This window comes from Eutrigla gurnardus (assembly GCF_963514095.1).
Source record: "Eutrigla gurnardus genome assembly, chromosome: 10".
Classification (NCBI taxonomy): domain Eukaryota; kingdom Metazoa; phylum Chordata; class Actinopteri; order Perciformes; family Triglidae; genus Eutrigla; species Eutrigla gurnardus.
This window is the reverse complement of record NC_139924.1, coordinates 2,328,732-2,349,695: the sequence shown is the minus strand read 5'-3', so window position 1 is coordinate 2,349,695 and position 20,964 is coordinate 2,328,732. Positions and strand designations below refer to the sequence as shown.

Sequence of the window (20,964 nt, the reverse complement as noted above, 5' to 3'; positions counted from 1 at the left end):
ATTTGGGACCTTTGCTCTTGCCAAAATGAATTTGAAGGGTATGGTACCACTGGTGGGGGTTTTATGGGGGTCCAAAAACCCTCCCGGGCAGAGGTGACTCTTTTGGAACCCCATATTTGGACCCCCAAATGACCGCGTGGGCACTTGATGATACTAATGGGATTTATACCAGATAAAGATACATATTTGTTCTTTCTTTTAATGAAATAAAACCTTTGACTATGAAGCTCCTTAATATTAATTTTATTCGTCAAAATGCACCATTTTGGACTTTTTTTTCCCAGAAGTCTGGAATGTAGATCAGGGAGAATTTAGTGATGATAAAGCATGAAAATAGTGGAAATAACTTAGTATTATGCTCAGTGATGGCAAACAATTAAATATTTAGACTGCTGTCCATTCATTTCCTGAAAATCACAAATTAACCCCTTATCCCCGATGAAAGAGACCTGCCTGTGACAAGCGACTTGCAGCATAAGCAAGTCTGCAGGCCACTGATGCAAACCATATTCTGACACCAATGTAGATGTTTCAATGGGCAAAAGAAAACATTAAGAACATTACATTCTTCTTTGTTAGTGCAGAAAATATTAAAAAACATGAGGAAACGTACAAATTGTGGAGACGTTACGCCTCGGCCAAAACGTTCAGTGGAACACGATCGCATCATTGCTTTATACCAATTTCCAAAGATAAGATACGGATGAAAAGAATATCACAGGATACAATATTCACAGATGTCGATGCAGGACAACAATCAGATTCAGAACACTTGGATACAGAACACCCGGAAGCAGAACACCCGCAGTCAGATCAGCCACAAAACTACATTTTCCAGCCAGGAAAATACATTGCCTGTATCTATGATGATGACTGGTTCATTGGAAACATTGTTGAACGTTCAGATGAACATGGTGACGTTTTTGTGAAATTCATCTATGGATAACTATTATCCAAGAAATTGTGGAAACAGTAACATAATTTTGTCATGGTCCTTTTGGTCGCGTTTGTATTGGCGAGCACTGCGTCTATAGATGAATTTTACAAAAACATCACCATGTTTATCTGAACCTTCAACAACGTTTCCAATGAACCAGTCATCATCATAGATACAGGCAATGCATTTTCCTGGCTGGAGTTTTGTGGCTGATCTGACTGCGGGTGTTCTGCTTCCGGGTGTTCTGTATCCAAGTGTTCTGAATCCGATTGTTGTCCTGCATCGACATCTGTGAATATTGTATCCTGTGATATTCTTTTCATCCGTATCTTATTTTTGGAAATTGGTATAAACCAATGATGCGATCGTGTTCCACTGAACGTTTTGGCCGAGGCGTAACGTCTCTCCAATTTGTATGTTTCCTCGTGTCTCTTTCATCGGGGATAAGGGGTTAATTTGTGATTTTCAGGAAATGAATGGCCAGCAGTCTAAATATTTAATTGTTTGCCATCACTGAGCATAATAATAAGTTATTTCCACTATTTTCATGCTTTATCATCACTAAATTCTCCCTGATCTACATTCCAGACTTCTGGAAAAAAAGTCCAAAATGGTGCATTTTGACGAATAAAATTCATATTAAGGAGCTTCATAGTCAAAGGTTTTATTTCATTAAAAGAAAGAACAAATATGTATCTTTATCTGGTATAAATCCCATTAGGATCATCAAGTGCCCACGTGGTCATTTGGGGGTCCAAATATGGGGTTCCAAAAGAGTCACCTCTGCCCGGGAGGGTTTTTGGACCCCCATAAAACCCCCACCAGTGGTACCATACCCTTCAAATTCATTTTGGCAAGAGCAAAGGTCCCAAATATAACAAATAATCCTGTTTAGAATAAATATGATCATTCATCATGGTGCTAGGAGCACCCAAAAAGTGAAATATAATTTTGGCCGTCGAAAATAAATTGGACTTTGGTGACCCACCTCTCACCCAAACAGTAAGAAAGGTTGATTATGCCTGAATAATTGTGTAGTACACATTACAATGAACTAATTGATCAATTTCTATCCTTCTATCACTATTAGAACAGAAGTTATAGGCCTCCAAAAATGCCAACAAATGAAATGAGAAATTCCAATGTGTCAAAAAGGGGTGTGGCACTTGAAATTCAAATGGACGCCACGGGCAAACCATTTGAGATATTGACCTGAAACTTCAGATTCCTGTGTTTGGTAACATAAGGCATATTTTCACTGCTTTTCAGCAAAATCTGAGAGGTGTCATGTACATGGGTGGCTGAGTTGGCACGGAATGACCCTTTAGCATGTTAGCAGACCAACATTTCATGACAAGCTATCTAACTCAAAGGTGCTAACTTCCGTATTCAGAGCATTAATATAGGAGCAAACTACTATTTTCCTTGAAGTGGCCAAATGTCTACTTGAGCAGAGAATGAAGTCTCTCTCCCTCTGTGTGTATTGTTATCAGAGCTTCTCTGTGCTTTCTTTACAAAGCCAAACCTTCAGTGCATGCAAGTATTCCTGCTTTAACCCCACTGGCTTGCTCAGGGGTTCCCAAGCTGGTATACCTTAATGCCTACTGCTAGATCATGGCTACAGCTCTGACCTGTGCTCATACGGCCGTTAGCATTAATACCGCGTCCCGACCCACTGCATTCTTGTGGAAATGTACAAACGTGTTCAACCTCATTCTCTTTCCTACACACACATATTCCTGCCTCTAAAACAATCTCTGCTATTTATCATCAGTATTACCACGTGCCACTGTTCTGCTCCATGTCCATCTAGTGCATCAGTGAAGCCAAAGCAGGACCCTGACCTCTTGACCCCTCTTTGCAATAAGCGCAGACTAGTGACCCTTATTAATTATTGCCGTTGTTTTATTGTCCAATAAATAAACGTATTGGCATGATTACATAAATGTGGAAGTATCCTTTTAAGTGTGCAACAAAGCGTTTCAGAGGATTTCTGAGCTCTGTAGCTCTCCAGCAAAGAATCTTTACATTCTATTAATCTATTATTCTCTATCTGCCCCTCAGGTTTACAGCACAACTGAAATCTGCACACACTACAGATTATGTCTATTCACCTTCCCCATATTTCTCAAGCTAGAGCTTGAAACTTGAAGAGTCTCTCACGGAAGCAGTGTGAGGGCCTGAAAGCTTCCCTTTGTTAGTGACTGAGCCAGCAGAGAGCTTGTAACCGCAGCATCACAAGCCTTTCCACACGCTGCATGTATTATCCAGAGGACAACCAAAGGCCCCATCACAGGAAGATCCTCGCTCTAGTTAAGTCCAGTCAGGGAGCAACAACTGCCAGAGCTTTGTTAATATTAGCAACAGCATCAGTTACCTTCATGAGTGCTGCCACGCTGTTCAGAAGGACCGGCTTCTCTTGAGCCAGAGCGAGCAGACAGACCACGACCTGCTCCCTGCTCTGACCCCCCCTCAGCACATGATACCGGTCCATGACACACGCACACACACACACACACACACACACACACACAGCTGAAGATGTTGCTCTTCCACACAGCTCCTCCTGAGTTGTAAAGTGGTTTGACAGCTGGCGGTGCTGCTCTGGGACGGATGGAGAACAGGCCAACCAGGTCTTGTGATAGGAGGTGAGGACTCTGTGAACGGGGTGGAGCTACAGATGCTAAAGTTTCGGGACGTCCTCAAGTGGGAGGTGGCTCGCTGGTGGGTTCTAAGTAAAGGGGCTAACTTAATATACCAAGCAGAACTCTACACTGTATCTGTGCCTGATCTTCACTTGAAATAGACTGATACATTTGAAACAAGCAAACGTGGCAGACTGCATCATTCTGTGTCTGTTTATGTACATACTCTGTATATTGTTGTGAACGGTGTGCACCACAAATAATACTTTGCTTTCTCTTGGATATATTTTCCCGACTTGAGAGACACTTGCAGGTGACAAATCATTATTTTAAAGATGTTTCCAGAGACCCCCACTCAAATTATTAGTCAAATATCTGATTAGTTGATCTACAAAAAATCTGCTATTTTGGTGAATATATTGTTTAAATTCATTATTCACATCTAGAGTTTGCTGCTTTTCATTGTCTTGTGATATTTTTAGCCTTTGACCTTAACTTTCTTTTCACGTATATGTATCATTTTCACATTTTCTGACCGCTACCAGACAAATGCTGAGTCATTTTATCACGAAAACCAATAATGAAAATAATCATTATTTTGGCATTACAGTTCATTTCAATAGACTCTTTATGCTCAATTCCAATCATGACTATGCAGTATGACAGTCCTTAGTGTTTCACTGTGCTCTGTGGAGATCCTAATTTTAAATAAATTATTACATTATGAAATAAATGGTCATATAAATACATTCACACAAACAAATGTTGCAACTCAGCTCGTTATAATGAAATCATATTGAATCCTGTTTCTCTTTATGACATTTTTCTGTTTTTAAAACAGTCAGACGACCCCCTCTAGTGGAGAGGTCACAACACAGCAGATAGGACACGTTATATTCTCTGAGCAAAACCACTCCAAGCTAGAGCCACCTCAGCTGAATATCCTCTGATTATTAATTAAATACGATGGAGGGAATCAAAGCAACGCTGCCTCTGTGACACAGGCATGATGGGTCCTGATCTGCAACATGTTTTTCAGAGGAGAAAATCCCAACGTGGCATATTTGTTGGTGCTGTCTCAAGACTGGATTACAGCAGCTTTCCTATGATTGGGCTGAGAAACAGATTTATCGCTGCCCCAGATTAACAGTCCACTGTCTTGTTTGTTCCAGCCTGTTGGTTGTAACAGTAGTCAGCCTCATGACGACATGCAAACGGGTTGATCCTCTAGTCTCTGTGCAACTGTGCAGCACAAAGAAAGTTACTGGGCAGTGGGTTTGCATGCCGCTCTGTGACAATGTGGGTGCAGGATATATTTGGCAGCCTAGGTGGGCTGCTCTGGTGTCCTGCAGGAGCTCCATATATCTGGTCTTGCTCTACAAGATGCTGCTTTACGTATGTGGTGTCCTGCTGGAAGGTGCAGGGTATTCAGTGACCCAATCATGGTGGACAGTAGCAAAGACGCCAGCAACGCAGAAGAGACATTTGTCAGCCTTTGGATCCCCTTACATTTTGTTAAGAAATAATATTATTGCATCAAAGAAGATGTCTTCTTTTTTGGGGTAAACAATCAAATAAACTTAAATAAGAGGATCATAAATAATATCTCCCTGCATAAATAAAAACATTTATTTTTTAAACCATGCTCTAGTGAGTCTCTCCTGTGACAATACTTACGATTATCCCGATAATGAAAATTCACCACCATAAACTTTTTTTTTTTTTTGATGGTTTTGATGTTTTTTTTATGGTAATCCACAATAAAATCCTATAAAGTCCCATCTGGGGGAGGCAGGGCAGACGGGTTCAGGCGCCAACCCTGATATGTCATGGGGAAATTACACAAAAAAACACGAGTCGATTCCACGAGATCCAAATGTCTGATGAAAAGCCTCACGTAGACGTTTTTCATAAAGACGCGTGCAGCAATATGTGACCCCTTTAGCAACCTCCAAAAGCAGAAAATTCTCAATTTGGTAGATGTGATTTCCTGTATTCTGGTGCATTCAGATTCATAGCCCACGTCCTGACTTGCAGGGCCTGCAATAGTGAACAGATAGCACTGGGTTTAGCTGCCCACACACCATGAACCTACTTTAAAGGCCTGTTGGATTCAAAGTTTAGTCCATAATTGATTCCGTATCCAGGGCTCCACACAGAAATCGTGACATAAGCCGAGTTTTTATGTTTAGAGGCCTTTTTATATCACAAATCACATATCCAGGGATATCTGAGGGGCCCTATTCACACATCATAACCCATTTTGTATGAATAAGGGGCCCTATTACATATCACCTTCTAATTTTGATCAGGGGCCCCATTGAGAGGAGGCCTTCCACCAGGTGGCCCCAAGCAGTCACTTAGTTGGCTTATGTCTCAGGCCGGCCCTGAAAGAAGTAGCGGGCTCGGCCGTCTGCTGCAGGAGAAGCGTGCTGCGACTCAGCTCATACCACGCCAAGTGTGTTTGCCAGGACAGCCGTGAGTCAGACGGCCATGTGGACGCAGCGGTGCCAGGCGGGACAGCTTGGATCACATTAAACCGTCTGGTCATCAGACACCAATATCTCCAGGCTCCAAAAGGAAATCCTGTTAAGGAGTTCCCCGTAGGTTAACACTGTTATCAGCTAACTGACGAGGCGCAGTCATGATCTCTTCTTTGAAACGCTGATATCTCACACTGACTGGTGTGGCTCTCGGCTTAATGAAGCTCACCTGACAATGATTTGAGTCAAACTGTGTGCCGACATTGCTCAACTACTCCTTCTACAATATTTCATCGGCTGCTGCCGTCACGGCCGGGCTTCCTTAGAAAGAGATGTTCTAGTCTCAGTGGGACTTACTTAACAATAATCGTTATTAGTAGGGGTGGGTAAAAATATCGATTCAGCAATGCATCGGGATTCTTTTCCCCGCAATTCAGTATCGATTCAGCAATCTTCTGAATCGATTCAAGCCCCTGGCCAGTGGGGGCCGACACCATTCGCGCTGTACGGACGGGGGCCGCACTAGACCAAACCATTACAATATGGCGACCGGAGTGAGTACACACCGGCCGTGGAAGCGCCGCGAATAGGCGCGTAGCGGAGCCGCTTGCTTTCGGCGCCCCTGTTAAGCGATAGTGTCGTTCACACCAGACACGGAGCGCCGCGAATAGGCGCGGCCGTCCCGCGCCGTGAAGTGATCGTTTTGGCGTCTGCTCTATTTTTTGCGCGTCCCGCGAGCGAACGCGTCAGTTCTGGCAGTAAATCACACAGTAGCTGTGTCCCAATTCAGGGTCTGCAGCCACAGCTAAAGAAACACGAGACAATCTGGCCAATTTTCAAAATAAAAGCAATTTTCAAAATAAAATACCGCGATTGACAAATGCGATCATATTTGTGTATCTCAACTCGCACTGGGAAACAGGAAGAGGAAATACATTTAATAAATGTGAAGAGTAGATAAACAAATATGTGCATTTCAACGGTATATCTGCACTACTACTGTCTACTACCATAGCTTCCGCGGCGGTTACATGCACTGTAGTTCAGTGTTTAAGTAGTGTCCTGTTTTATCATGCTATGAGTTATACCACGGCTGTTCATAAGGCATGAAACTAAATAAATTATTTGAAAAAATGATTTGGTACTCTTACTTGCGTATTTCTACTTGATACTGAATCGATATCGAAGCATTTCAATCAATATCGAATCAAATCGATATTGAATCGAATCGTGACCCAGCGAATCGAAATCGAATCGAATCGTGAGATTCTAAACAATACCCAGCCCTAGTTATTAGCCCTGCTGTACTGAACTGTGAGCCCAAAACAGAAATCCATACTGAACCCTGAATTTAGTTCCACCCCTAGAATACAGTATTTTTTATTTAACCTTTATTTAACCAGGTAAAAGTCCATTGAGATCAAGGTTTTTTTTCAAACTGCCTTGAGTTATTTTCCAAGAAACGTATCAACACATAAGGTAAATATAAGTTTTAAAGTGGTGCTTTAGCTTGATTCTTTGTTGAATACATTAAATCAACAAATACATGAGAGGAGAACATGGTATTGACTAAGAATGTCTTTAGTCAAGGAGAGTCCTAGTGAAAATACTCCACTACGAGGAAAAGTCAGCATTCAAAAGTATGTAAAAATGAGTTGGAGTAAAAGTATTGTACTACTATTGTATATTACTGCTGCAGCTCTTTATCTTGATATACTGTTGGCTAGTTTAATCTTCAGCAATGCATCAACACATTAAGGAAAGCCTTCAGCTTCTCACAAACATTCAAAATCAGCACATCTGGAGATGTGTGCTTTTAACTGGTCAGGAAGGAAACTGTAACTGAAGCTGTGAGACAAATGAAGACAAGTTTATTTTTACATGGTGAAAAATATCCCACTCAGTATGCACACAATATAAATGATCAAGAGATCTGCATCAGATTGTGAGTTTACCTGACAGACCTCCTGGTCTGAACAGTGATGGTCACTTCCTTCAACGCTTGCAAACATTCCAAGTTCACGAACTTGAGGCTCCGCAACCGCAGTCCACAAACCAACAGGTGGCGTCACCATGACACCGTCCACTTCTTATAGACAGGCATTTTGTTGCTTTTAATTACTAGCTGCTAATACTGTATATTGACAACTTTTTGAAACAAAGATAGATTCAGTCTCACAGTTCAGTATCAGTTGAGCTTATTCTTATTCCAACCACATCTTCATCACATCCGATAGCCAAACATGTCGTTGAATGGACGGGGTTTATAATAATCAACCACCTATTATCATGCCACCAAAGTTATGTGATATCATGAGATTAAAAGCCAGTAGATGTTCAAGATCAGGAATGGGAATATCGGAATAAATATTGAGAAATAACTATTGTAAATTGTGTGACCCATCTATCATCTACCAAATACAACTGGACAGAGGCTGCCAGTATCCATTTATTTAATAATATTCAATAGTATTATATTATTATTATATAATATTCATATAAATATGTCCCATTAAGCACCACATGACAGATGGGACATCAATCAATTCTACAGTGTAATTAAAATGCATGCAAACAACAGCAATAGGTCAGATCGCATGCCATGTCCAATATGAGCCTCAGTACAACAGTGCAACAGTGCATCAGTGCAAGAGTGCAAAGGTGTAACAGTGCAACAGTGCAAGAGTGCAACAGTGCAACAGTGCAACAGTGCAACAGCTCAACGGTGCAACAGTGCAAAGGTGTAACAGTGCAACAGTGCAACAGTGCAACAGCTCAACGGTGCAACAGTGCAAAGGTGTAACAGTGCAACAGTGCAACAGTGCAACAGTGCAACAGTGTAACAGTGCAGTGCAGTCATCTCCCTGCAGCCTCCTGCTGCCTCTGAGCTGTGGACTCCTGTTGATTTCACAATAACACTCTCTTTCCTGAATAAACTTCTCCACGAGTCGCTGTTCACATAACTTTGTTTTTTGGTAATCAGTTGTGTGAATGAGTAGCAGGCTGTGTGTGAAGCGATGGAAATGCAGGCGCTCTGGGGCAAGAGGAATGTGTCCTGACGGTGAGTCGACTGTGACTAATTACAGGCCCTGCAGCTCCACGCCCTGCCTCTCACAGAGCTGAGAGTTTCTCAGCTCAACAATACAATAAGATAGCAGGCTGCTGAGGAATCTTGCCTTTGTGTCCCGGGCGGTCCCCGTGTTTCCTGGGTGCCATGTTGATGACATGAGCGTGTTCTTGACCTCATGTGCCACAAACTATTTGCACAAATCTCAAGTCAATATTGTCCTTTCTGTGCCTGTATGTTGTACTAGTCCAAAGGTGGTTGTGGCTAATTACCTTTCAGTGAGAACAAAAGCTCCCAGGTTTGATGGATGGGGGATGTGAGGGCCTGAAAACAGCCTGCATTCATATCACAGCCAGAGCAACTTGGTAGTCTAACCCATCGCACCTGTTGACTGGTCCACGTAACTGCCTTTCAATTAACACTTAAAGGGCTAGTGTGGCAGAAATATAATATAATATTCATAACTATCTTTTCTTTGGACGGGCTGCACGGTGGTGTAGCTAGCACCGTCGCCTCTGTGTGGAGTTTCCATGTTCTCCGCATGGGTTCTCTCTGGGTTCTCCGGTCTCCTCCAACAGTCTAAAGACATGCAGGATGGACCTGTCTGTCTCTACATGTCTCCCTGTGATGGACTGGTTACCTGTCAGCAGGGGCCACTGCATGTGGTGTTACACACACACACACACACACACACACACACACACACACACACACACACACACACACACACACACACACACACACACACACACACACACACACTCTCTGTGTATTATGAGAAGCTCCCCCCCTCACCTACATGCTACTGAACCCTCAGGTCGACACACATGGCTGCTGCCAGCGATGCATTGTGGTGAACATGCTGCACCGCATGTGTGAATCTGCATCTCTTCTGTGGTTTGTCACGCCTCGCATCATTGATATAACTGCTCACTAATCAATTAACATAGGCGCTGACTAGATCCTTCTCTGTCTGCCCTCGCTCTCATCCTGTGACTTCTCTTATGTCAATTAATGCCCGAAACATTTGTTTTAGTTAGAATAGTTCTTGTAGGGCTGCACGGTGGTGTAGTGGGTAGCACTCTCGCCTCACAGCAAGAGGGTCCCGGGTTCGATCCCCGGGTCGGCCCGGGTTCCTTCTGTGTGGAGTTTGTATGTTCTCCCCGTGTTCTCTCCGGGTTCGCCGGGTTCTCCCACAGTCCAAAGACATACAGGATGGGGATATGTTAATTGGTGACTCTAAATTGCCCGTAGGTGTGAATGTGAGTGTGAACGGTTGTCTGTCTCTACATGTCAGCCCTGTGATAGACTGGCGTCCTGTCCAGGGTGTACCCTGCCTTCACCCAATGACAGCTGGGATCGGCTCCAGCCCCCTGCGACCTTGAATAACCATAACCCAAACAAAACCCAAACATAACCCAAGAATAACCCAAACAATAACCCAAACAAAAGCCAACTATCACCCAACCATAACCCAACAATAACTGAACCATAACCCGAGCATAACCCAAGCATTACCCAAACATAATGTCAACCATAACCCAATAATGACCCAACCATGACCTAGGGCTGGGTGATTTGGCCTAAAAATAAAATCTCGATATTTTAAAATTAATGAACAATTTTCGATTTAAACCTTAGTGTTTTTATCTAAACAAACTAAAAAGGCCAAGGCAAAATTTAAATACATATTTTCTTTATTAACACAAAAAAATAAATGAGATTACAAAGTAGTCTAGGCCTATGTGAACAAATCAGTTGGCTGTCATTATTGTGCAAAGATTTCTTTTTTTTTTAAATCAAATTGAAAAATCTCTTGTACACTGTAAAAAAAGTGACTAATTTTTTACAGTAGTTTTTCTGTTCTTTGAAAATAGTGTACAAAACTGTAAAATTTAGACTTTACCAGTAAATGAACAATCTGCCTGTTATTTTAAGTATTATGACAGTAATGACAAACTACATTTATTTCTCTTTTTTTTACAGAAAAATACTATATTAATTATACATTATATTTCCGTTTTCTTAAATTAAATACAAATTATTGTAAAATGACAGTAATTCTCTATAATTAAATATAAAAAGGTTTATGTCGATAAAAACAATCTTAACACTTTTCTCTGTAATTTAACAGTGCATCTTATTATTATCACATTTGCATGTAATTATACATTCAACCTGCAATTAAATATGTAGCTTGTTATATGAAGGTTTATTTCCATACAAACAATCTAATGTTTTTCTCTGTAATTTTAAGGTAAATCTTATTAGTTTTAGATTTATGTGTACTTTTACATTCAAACTCTGTAATTAAATATGTAGCTCATTATATTAAGATTTATGTCCATACTAACGTTTTTCTCTGTAAGGTTAAGGTAAATCTTATTAGTTCACTAGTACTATGTGGTATGTATAAAAGTACTTTGGATTAGACTAGATAGTATTAGACTAGTGAGTACTTTAATATTCAAACTGTAATTCTGGATATAATGGCAATGATTCTAACAAAAATACGTACAGGTCAGGCTGTCTGTGCAGACAGGTATGGCGCGTCTTTCAGTGGCTGAAGGCAGCGTAATGTGTGGGGAGGTCAAAAACAGGTCAATGACGGCAATCGGTAAACTTGTTGATGGGTAAAGCTGGAATTCGGATGATGCTTAAATAACAATGATTATCGCAAAATAAAAAAATATGATTGGGTTAGCATTTATACATTCCAATTAAAATCATTTTTATCTATTATATCTATGTTACATTAAACTGGAATAGGCCTTTATCTGCTGTTCAGCAAGTAATGCAAGTACCAGTAAAAATATTGATGCTTTTGATATTTTGCTTAAATCAAGTGAAGTCAACTCATCTTTGTTTATATAGTGCTTTACACATAATGCAGTAGATCGTGTGTGACAGAGAGAGAGAGCGAGAGAGAGAGAGAGAGACTTATGTAATTAAATATATACGCGCCTACAAATAAAAATAAATACATTTTTTTTTTTATCATCTTTTCCTGATAAAGAAAAAGATACCACGCTGATACAATTGCTATTGGCTGTCTTGCCATGTTGCTTTGAATGTGATTGGTTGATGTGGCTGTCATCACGAAAACTGGCCAATGACAACTGTGCGCGCCTTCTTTTTGAAAATACGTCAGTTTGAATGGGTACACGCTGGCAATCGTGCACTAGTGGACTACCTGACCACTAATGTATTACCTGGATTATTACCTGGACTATTTTACATCTGCTCGCCATGTTTTCATTTGGAGCGAATATGAGTTGTGTCCAAAAAAGTGGAGTATGGACACAGTTGAAGGGTCAGACGGATCTGTTTGGTCAGCTATTACTTGGACTTCACTACATAACTGTTCTGCTGTATCAGGTAAGAATACATTTCCCTTCCCTTTGTAAAATCATAACCTAACGCAGTGTTTGTGTTCATTCCCTTAATTTACAGTGATGGTCTTGTCAAACTGTTAGCTAACCGTTAACTACTGTTAACTGTTGTTATAGGCCATCCCTGAAAAAACTTGTAAAATGAAATACAATAGATGATTATATGTAGCCCGGGTGTAGAAAGCAGGGATTCAAATAAATTACTTCCTAAATAAGTGCAATAAATCAGTAAAATAGCTGAACTAAAAGTAATTTGGTTTAATAAAGAGTAAAAATGGTTAACTCAGAGATTAAGACAAATTAATCATAAATAAGTAAATTATTGTAAATGTTTGTAACAGTAAGGTAAACTGTGGAAAAATAGAAACTGTGCCTTTACTCTAGTTTGTGTAATTTGATTCACCATGTATCAGTGTCGCCTGTTGCGATTGGCCACGGGTAACTGGGAGGGCGGGGCTTAAGGAGGAGGCGGGAAGACGCAGAGGGAAGAGAGAGGAGAGATAGGATAGCGCCAAGGAGCAGTAAACGAAGATAGCAAACTTTTGGAAATTTTCTCGTTAATTGGTAAAAGGACTTTTGAGTTGGAGGACATTTTTATGGTATGTGTGCCGGGGTGCGGTGGATGTGATCGTATGTGGATGACTTTTGCGCGCGTTCTGGAAAGTGAGAGAGTCGGCTACTACGGAGTCCCTTAAAGCAAAACAAATCTGCAGAATCTAGAACTGTTTTTAAATCGCAATTTTGCGGTTCAGCCATTTCACAAAATGAAGGAAAGTAAAACTGCAAATTAATCAATTCAATCTAAAAAAATTCCAAGCCCTGCCATGACCCAACGATAACCCAACCACGACCCAACAATAACGCAACCATAACAAAAGCTTAACCCAACCATAACACAAGCATATCCCAACAATAACCCAACCATAACACAACCATAACACAAGCATAACCCAACAATATCCCAACCATAACCCAAGCATAACCCAACAATAACCCAACCATAACACAAGCATAACACAAGCATAACCCAACCATAACACAAGCATAACCCAAGCATAACACAAGCATAACACAAGCATAACCCAACCATAACACAACCATAACACAAGCATAACCCAACCATAACCCAACAACAACCCAACCATAACCCAACCATAACACAAGCATAACCCAACCATAACACAAGCATAACCCAAGGAAAACACAACAATAACCCAACCATAACACAAGCATAACCCAACAATAACCCAACCATAACACAAGCATAACCCAACCATAACCCATGCATAACACAAGCATAACCCAACCATAACCCAACATGGAGCCGATCCCAGCTGTCATTGGGCGAAGGCAGGGGACTAGCTGACTAGCATCTTATAAATTATTAAGCATGCCAATAACTGCTTATGTCTGAAGATCAAATATATTAGGAATTGATTTCTTCATAATACCAGTCAGGATAAAAAAAATAAAATTTGAAACATCTATGATGTATCTTGATCTTAGTGAATTTCCATTATTGGTATACTCATGAATTCCGTTAGAGTGACTTGAAAAAGAGTGAGTGTGTAGTATTCATTGTTTATTTATGCAGAGAGAGCTTCCAATTTACGATGACCTTATTTATAATTGTTGGATTATTAAGTTTATTTTGATAATTATCAGGATCATATAGTCCCATATAGGGGTGTGACGATACACTCCGCTCATGAGACGAGACACGATATTGGGTTCACGAGAACGAGACGAGACGAGATTTTAAGAAAACTACAATGACAAAATATATGACTGGACCAACAGACTTTAATTTAACAGAGTTGCACATGCATTTTAAAATATTTTATTGTAACTCTTTACATGCATGATGTAAGCATGATCTTTTAATAAACTTCTTCTTTCACAAATTTAAACTAAACAAAAATTTATAAAAGTTAAAATAAAATAAAATATTTCTTTTTCCCAAGTGTAAATATGTACAAAACCAAATCAAAGTTCTACTTTGTCAATACAGAGTGCAAATAGTGCAAACGGAGCCTGACCAAGTATGTCATGAACAACATGCTGCAACTACAGCATCTTCAGCATCTCTGACATCGCAGCTGTCAAGTGTATCAATGCTTCGGGAGTTTTGTCTTATCTCTGGGCTGGTGATGCTGCTATGGCAGCTTGCTGCTCAAGGTAACGAGCCAGCATATCCAACGTGCCCGTGATTAACTTGTGTGATGGTAGCCGCTGAACTACGATGAAAAAAGCAGTCACACGTCTCACCCGCCCGAGTAAACGAGCGCACGGCCACGTCCATATTACGTGCATTGTCGGTAACAATAAGCGATGCCGTGGTTGGGTTTTTTAAGCTCCCAGTCAGTAAGAGCTGTCTGTAAAACCTCAGCTATGTATAGCTCACAAATCTCGCGAGACGGATTTTTAACGCGACGAGAAATATCGTCAACTTTAATCTCGCAAGATCTCATGGTACGAGATCTCGTCACACCCCTAGTCCCATACCTAACCAATAACTTGAGCGGGTCGTAAAGGGTTAAACACAGTGTCATTGTATGGATGTGCTGCTGCTGACACTCTTTTACTGCCACGCCTCTATAGGAGGCGCCAGAACAGGACCTGGTCCACAGAAACAGGGGGCATGTCGTCTCAGTGTGTCCAGCTGAGCTGCCTTCACTCAGCCTCACACTTTAAAAACGCCCGTTTTGTAATTACAAGCAGGGCAGACAAACGCTTTCTTACAGGCACAAACACATATAAAGGCTTTTTAAAGGACTTGTCTCAGTAGCTTCATTCAGTTTGGCAAGTTCAAGATGTCTCCCTCCCCCCTCTGTTCAGTTTAGGAAACAACAAACAATGTGGTTGCTATGGGCTCATCCGACTGCATGTCAGCAGCAGTTTAGACGGCTGACAGCCAACTCACAGGGCCTGGATACTTGGAGATAGCACAACCGTCACACTCGACCCCTCCAGGAAGTCCCACCGATTAAAATTAGACCAAGCCTCTGCAAGAATATGTGACATTTCACCCTAAACTAGAACTCTTCAACTGATAAATCATACGAAACGCAACGGGGGCCTGAAGATCCTCAGTACAACCCTCCATCCTCACACAGAAGATGCTATGGGTCAAACTAAATATGAAATCATATCTTTTGCAACCAATAAAAAATTCTCATTTCAACAGACTTTTTTCAACAAGAAAAACTATTTTGAAGCAAACTATACTTCAAATCAAAGGCACAATATTAGCAGTGTGTTGGGGAGGCGGCGCTACCTGGGACGTGTTGGCAGCACACCAGTTGCAGTCTGTCAGCTGTTGTATGCTAGTTGGTCAAGCATAATGGACAACCATGAATACCTGAATGTGTCAATTAGTGGAGCGACACAGAAACAGACTCTGCAGAGTCCTCGGCTCTGTGTTCATGCAACCACACTATACAGAGTAAAGGCGGAGGGTTAAAGTGCTCGAGCTGCTACAATGAGCATTGATGAGGGGCGTCAACAGCATTTGATAAGTGGAGGGGTTCTGTTAAGGGGGGGTCTGGGGGTTTTGAATGAAGTAGAATGCATTTTCATGCATTCTTGTGCATTCTAATATGTTGCCTTTGCAATAGTAGTTATACAACTGACTACAGAATCAAAACAAGCTTTTGTGTATGTCTTAAGGCAGGTGTGTCAAACTGATCCAGTAAAGGGCCGCTGTGGCTGCAGGTTTTCATTCCAACCAAGCAAGAACACACCTTATATATACTCATGACAGCCTAAATATTGATCTGAGAGTGCATTGCTAATTTGCACAAGGTTTTATTGTTCAGCTACTTACATTATCCATGCCACCCATTTCTTTCTCATCTCCACCACCTTTTTTTCGTTTAACATTTTTTTGTTTTCTCTGTGTAAGTTCAGAGGGAAGTCAGTGACCCGGCCGAGGGTCAGGCTGAGCCAATCAGATTGAACAAAAATTGTCTTTTTTTGTTTTGTTTTCCCTGCTGTACCTAACCATGACCCCTCCCAAACAAGGTTTTTACCATTTAACACCTATTCTGTATGCCTCAAAATATCTAGATTTTGCTAAATAACTCATATCTTCTCATTCCTGCCAGGAGCTCTGAGCAGGACTCTCAGCCAATCAAAGAGCTGAATATGTGTGAAGAAGTTAACATAGGTTTGCATACAGGAGAATTATACATGTTTTCTCAGTCGTCTTGATATTTACCAGCTGATATAAACATTTGGATTTTGGAAACATTTCGGTTTGGATCCTGATGGCCTCTGCCATGTCTACATTGACATGTAGTGCTTTGATTGAGCTGAAGACTAGAAACAAGCTGTGTAAAGTTATGTAGCCGTGTAGCCGTGGTCGGGGATGGACCGTCACTATTTTTCGTGGAAGCATAATATCAGCATCACATATAAACCTAAACATGAAAACACCAATAGGATGAAGATTAGCTACCAGTCACAAGCAAGAAACGCTTGAGCAAAAGCCCTGAGTGAACCAAGTCCATGTGTGATAAGTGAAACTGGTGTGAGAAGTACGTGAAGGTGTTCCTGACTCACCAGCCTCTCCATCTCCTGCTCTCGTAGCCGCTCCTCTCTCTGTCGCCGGTGGTACTCCAGCAGCTCGTCCTCATTGTCGCTGATCTCTGTGATGCTGTTCTTTCTTTCCCTCATCCCAGGGTGGGGTCTCCCTGCGGACATCTTCCTATGGGTCCTGGGGCTGGATAAGGGAGACGAGCCAGGCAACGAGCCCAGGCTGTAAGCAGGTGACAGGGAATTCCCAAAGCTTGCCTTCCGAACTCCCGCACCACTGCCCTCCATCATCATAGAGGTAGGCGACGGACTGCGGGCTCGGATCCCCCTGCTGCACGCCGGATCCTCGGATGTAGATCCGGTCCTGCGCCGCAGTCTGGGACTCTCTGGGACAAGCTTGCACAGACTTGAGGGGCTTTCTGGAGTTCTCAAGGTGGGGATTGTACCTGGGAGTGCTCCTGGGAGTACCGGGACCCCTCTTCGAGTCAAGGAGGGGCTAAGAGGTGGCAGCTCTCGCATGCTGTTGCTCCCTGCACTGCTGCCGTTGAGCTCCAGGTTTCTCCTGGCCATGCGAGGGCTTTCAGGTGGCTGCAGCGGACGTGGATGCTGTTGGAGGGGTGACCCTTGGATGATGTGGACAATGGGGTCCAGAGGAGGCTGGAAGGCTCTTGTGGTTTGGGAGAGCTGCCTTGAGGGGCTGGAGTTTAGGGGACAATCGGCAAGAATGGTCTGCTCTCTGAAAGGGCTGGCAGGCCTTTCAGAGAGCACTGTGGTGATTTTGGTCCTGGGACTGGAGGGAGACGGGGATGGACAAGTAGGGAATTTGTGAGTGAGTCTGGGGCTACTTGGCACAACGTTTCTACCACAGAGGGACTCATTTGAGGACAGAAAAGTCTGTCGGGGGCTCTCGGACCCATCTTGGCCTAGTCCTCTGCGGCTTGGCTTAGGGCTTGGAGAAGCATCTTTTAAGACCTTCCTCTGCAGCCGGGGGCTTTCCTGAACCTTCTGGCCCAGCCCACCACTGCTGAAGTTAGGCAATGTGGTCCGTGGCTGGGGTACAGGTGGAGGCTGGGCGGTGAAGTTGTAGCTAGAGGAGCGTACAGGCACTGGCGGCAGAGAAGAACTCTGGTCCGGGGGTCCTCCACTCGGAGACGGGCTAGTAAAGCTCCCACTGCTGGCTGCTGAGGGGGAGGAGAGGGGAGAGAAGGGAGGGGATGTATTCTCATAGCTGGACCCAACAGACATGGCCCCCGGGCTGGTAGGAGGGGAGAGCAGATACCGGCCCCCTCCGTTGACCATGGGCGATAGCGGGGAGTGGGGAATGGGCGGGCCTCCAGGAGGCTGCATTCCCTCGGAGGAAGAAGGCAGAGGGTCATCCATGACTAGGGAGTCCATGATGTCCTGGAGGTCTTTCTCAATAGAGCTGACGATTGCACTGTGTTCAGACTGGACTCTCTCTCCAGGACGTGTGGGACACTGGGCTGGACTGGCCTGATGATTCCCATTGACGAAGCTCTCTGTGTCTGAGGGAAAGAAGACAGAAGACAACTGTTGTCGGGTTTCGCCTCATGAAATATCTTGTCTTAATTGGTCCCATTTGTCTAAATCATCATCAAACTCAAGATTTCAAACCAACTCTTAACCAGTGAAATATCATATAATTTATCATCAACGTAGCAATGTGAATTCAAAGCAAATGCACTGTAAAGATCGCGGATCTCTTGAAAAAGCTTGCAGTCGTGCTCGACGAATTAAAAGTAGAGTCAGATTGAAAAAGCAGTCCTCCATCAGAAAGAACAGACCCACACAATTTTGCTCATAACTTTTTATTTATACATAATTTTTTTATGTATCTTGTACGATCTTCACAAACAGATGTGTTCAATCTGTGATTACTAGATGTGAGGCAAGTGAGTCTTGTATGTTTTACTGCCTCTTTAAGAGTTGCCTTTTTTGATGATTATAGGGATAATATCATGAATTGCAATTATTTTGACCGAAATAATTGTGACATGAAGTTTTCATATTGTCCCATGCCTAGTGCTGTATACAACAAATTTCCACCAGGATTAGGAGTGGGTCAAAAACTATTGCTTCCTCCTCCGTTTAAAAACAGTGATCCATCAGATCCTGGTCCCGAGAGCGTCGGCCCGATGTATCACATCACCAATGTACACCAATCACGGCATTGCTCAGTCAAATATGTACTCGACCATGTTCCTGGAAGACTACTTGTAACAGTGTAAAGTGTCAGATGCAGGATGACTGACATGATGACTTTCCAGAGTTGGAAAATGCTGTTTAAATGGACCATAATGGACTAAATGAACATCATGCTGGATTGAAGAAGACTTGAAACTAGAGATTGAGACCATAAACTCATGTTTACTGAGATAATGCCTCAAGAGAGAAGTAGGATCATTTTTCTCATAGACTTCTATACAATCAGTGAGGAGTTGCCCCCTGGTGGCCAGCAAAGAGAATGACAGTTTGAAGCACCTCAGTCTGGCTTTTCAGAACCTGAAGTTACCAGCTGGATAAAAACCCACGTTTTCCAGCCTAAAGTAGAAGCCAAACAGACAGGTTAGCATGAGGGTGGAGGATGGATTAGTGATGAGGAAGGAAGGAAGGAAGGACACAGTTGAGGAGATGAACAGACAGACAGACAGGCCTGTGCACTGGATAGGGATCAGGAGAAAATGTGTCCAGATAACCCAATTACTGTGTGGATCGAAAGCAACCTAGGACACGGGCCGTGCAACCTAATCTCAACCATCTCTGTCTCTAATGTCAGTATAGTAGATTATTACAACAGAAACACACAGCCACGTGGGAGATTCACCAGCATGGCCTTGGGGCAGGGATCAGAGCACAGATCCGGTTTTATTAATGCTAAATTAAATCTGTTTAAATGGAAGCATGAAGATCATTTGTAGCATTGAGTCCTCAGTGCAAACACAGAAGACAACAGCAGAGCAGAGCTGCCAGGTCCACGAGTGATGTAATAACTATGATTGTGGGATAAATATAATACACCAACACAGAATAACATAGAAGTCATTTTTGTCTCTTTGTAAAGATGATGTCAGAGACGTCCCAACAGCAAAACTGCTCTGAAATATAGAAGCTTGAGAAATTATGTATAAGCTGTTCTGGCTCCAGAGATGGGAGAAGCTTCCTGCCTGCTGCCCTATGACGACTCTGTCATACAACGAAGCTCTGCCTCCCTGACAGCCTGACCACAATTCAATCTGGTTGTATTTTCATGCAAATTTGACAGCATGAAGATGTGCAGCTTGTTACAATAACATGTCGTATCCGCGACGCAGGAATGTCAATGTCATAAAGCGGCTTGAACGACGGGGGTGGGGTGACAAAAATGAAAGCAACCGTTTGCTGAGGGAAAGCCCATGCAATGATGTCATGAGATACAGACCAGCGTCTCTCTCGTGCACCTTGCCAAACTTCATTAAACATGATGGCAATTTAATGGTAGCTCATCTCCTGATAAACTGCATGTCTGATATTAATATTTAAGACAATCACTTGAGAGGACCTCTACAATTCGGCACCAATTGCGACTGTGGTTGTTTAAAATTAAGCCTAATTCATCTGATATTCCCTGAATTTCACCTCATCGGAACACGAAGTGAAACTGTGACCCGGGAGAAAATACGATTATTTCTCCGAAAGCAGGACATGTTTATTGATTACATGTATGCTGAATAAAGCAAAAAATGCCATTGAATCGCACTGAGTGTGTGATGATGTCCTACAGTGTGTGCACCTTTTCAGAAAAGCAAGTGAACATAAAACAGACAGATTTTGAATGGAGTTTGGCGTGTAACCGGCTCCTTTCACTCCTCTTGCCCAAAGCTCGGGCAATAAGCAGTAGGGTTACTCA

At 42.4% G+C, this 20,964-nt stretch overlaps 1 protein-coding gene across 12 annotated transcripts in view; it reads right to left on the bottom strand.

Moving 5' to 3' along the window:
* The window catches only part of phldb1b (pleckstrin homology-like domain, family B, member 1b), a 136,079-nt gene that overhangs the window by 37,225 nt on the left and 77,890 nt on the right, over positions 1-20,964 (bottom strand). For all 12 annotated transcript variants that reach the window (XM_084019912.1, XM_084019919.1, XM_084019917.1 and 9 more), the window contains one exon: positions 17,088-18,583. In XM_084019912.1, the coding sequence (XP_083876038.1) occupies positions 17,088-18,583 (1,496 nt within the window). The remainder of the gene's footprint in view (positions 1-17,087; positions 18,584-20,964) is intronic.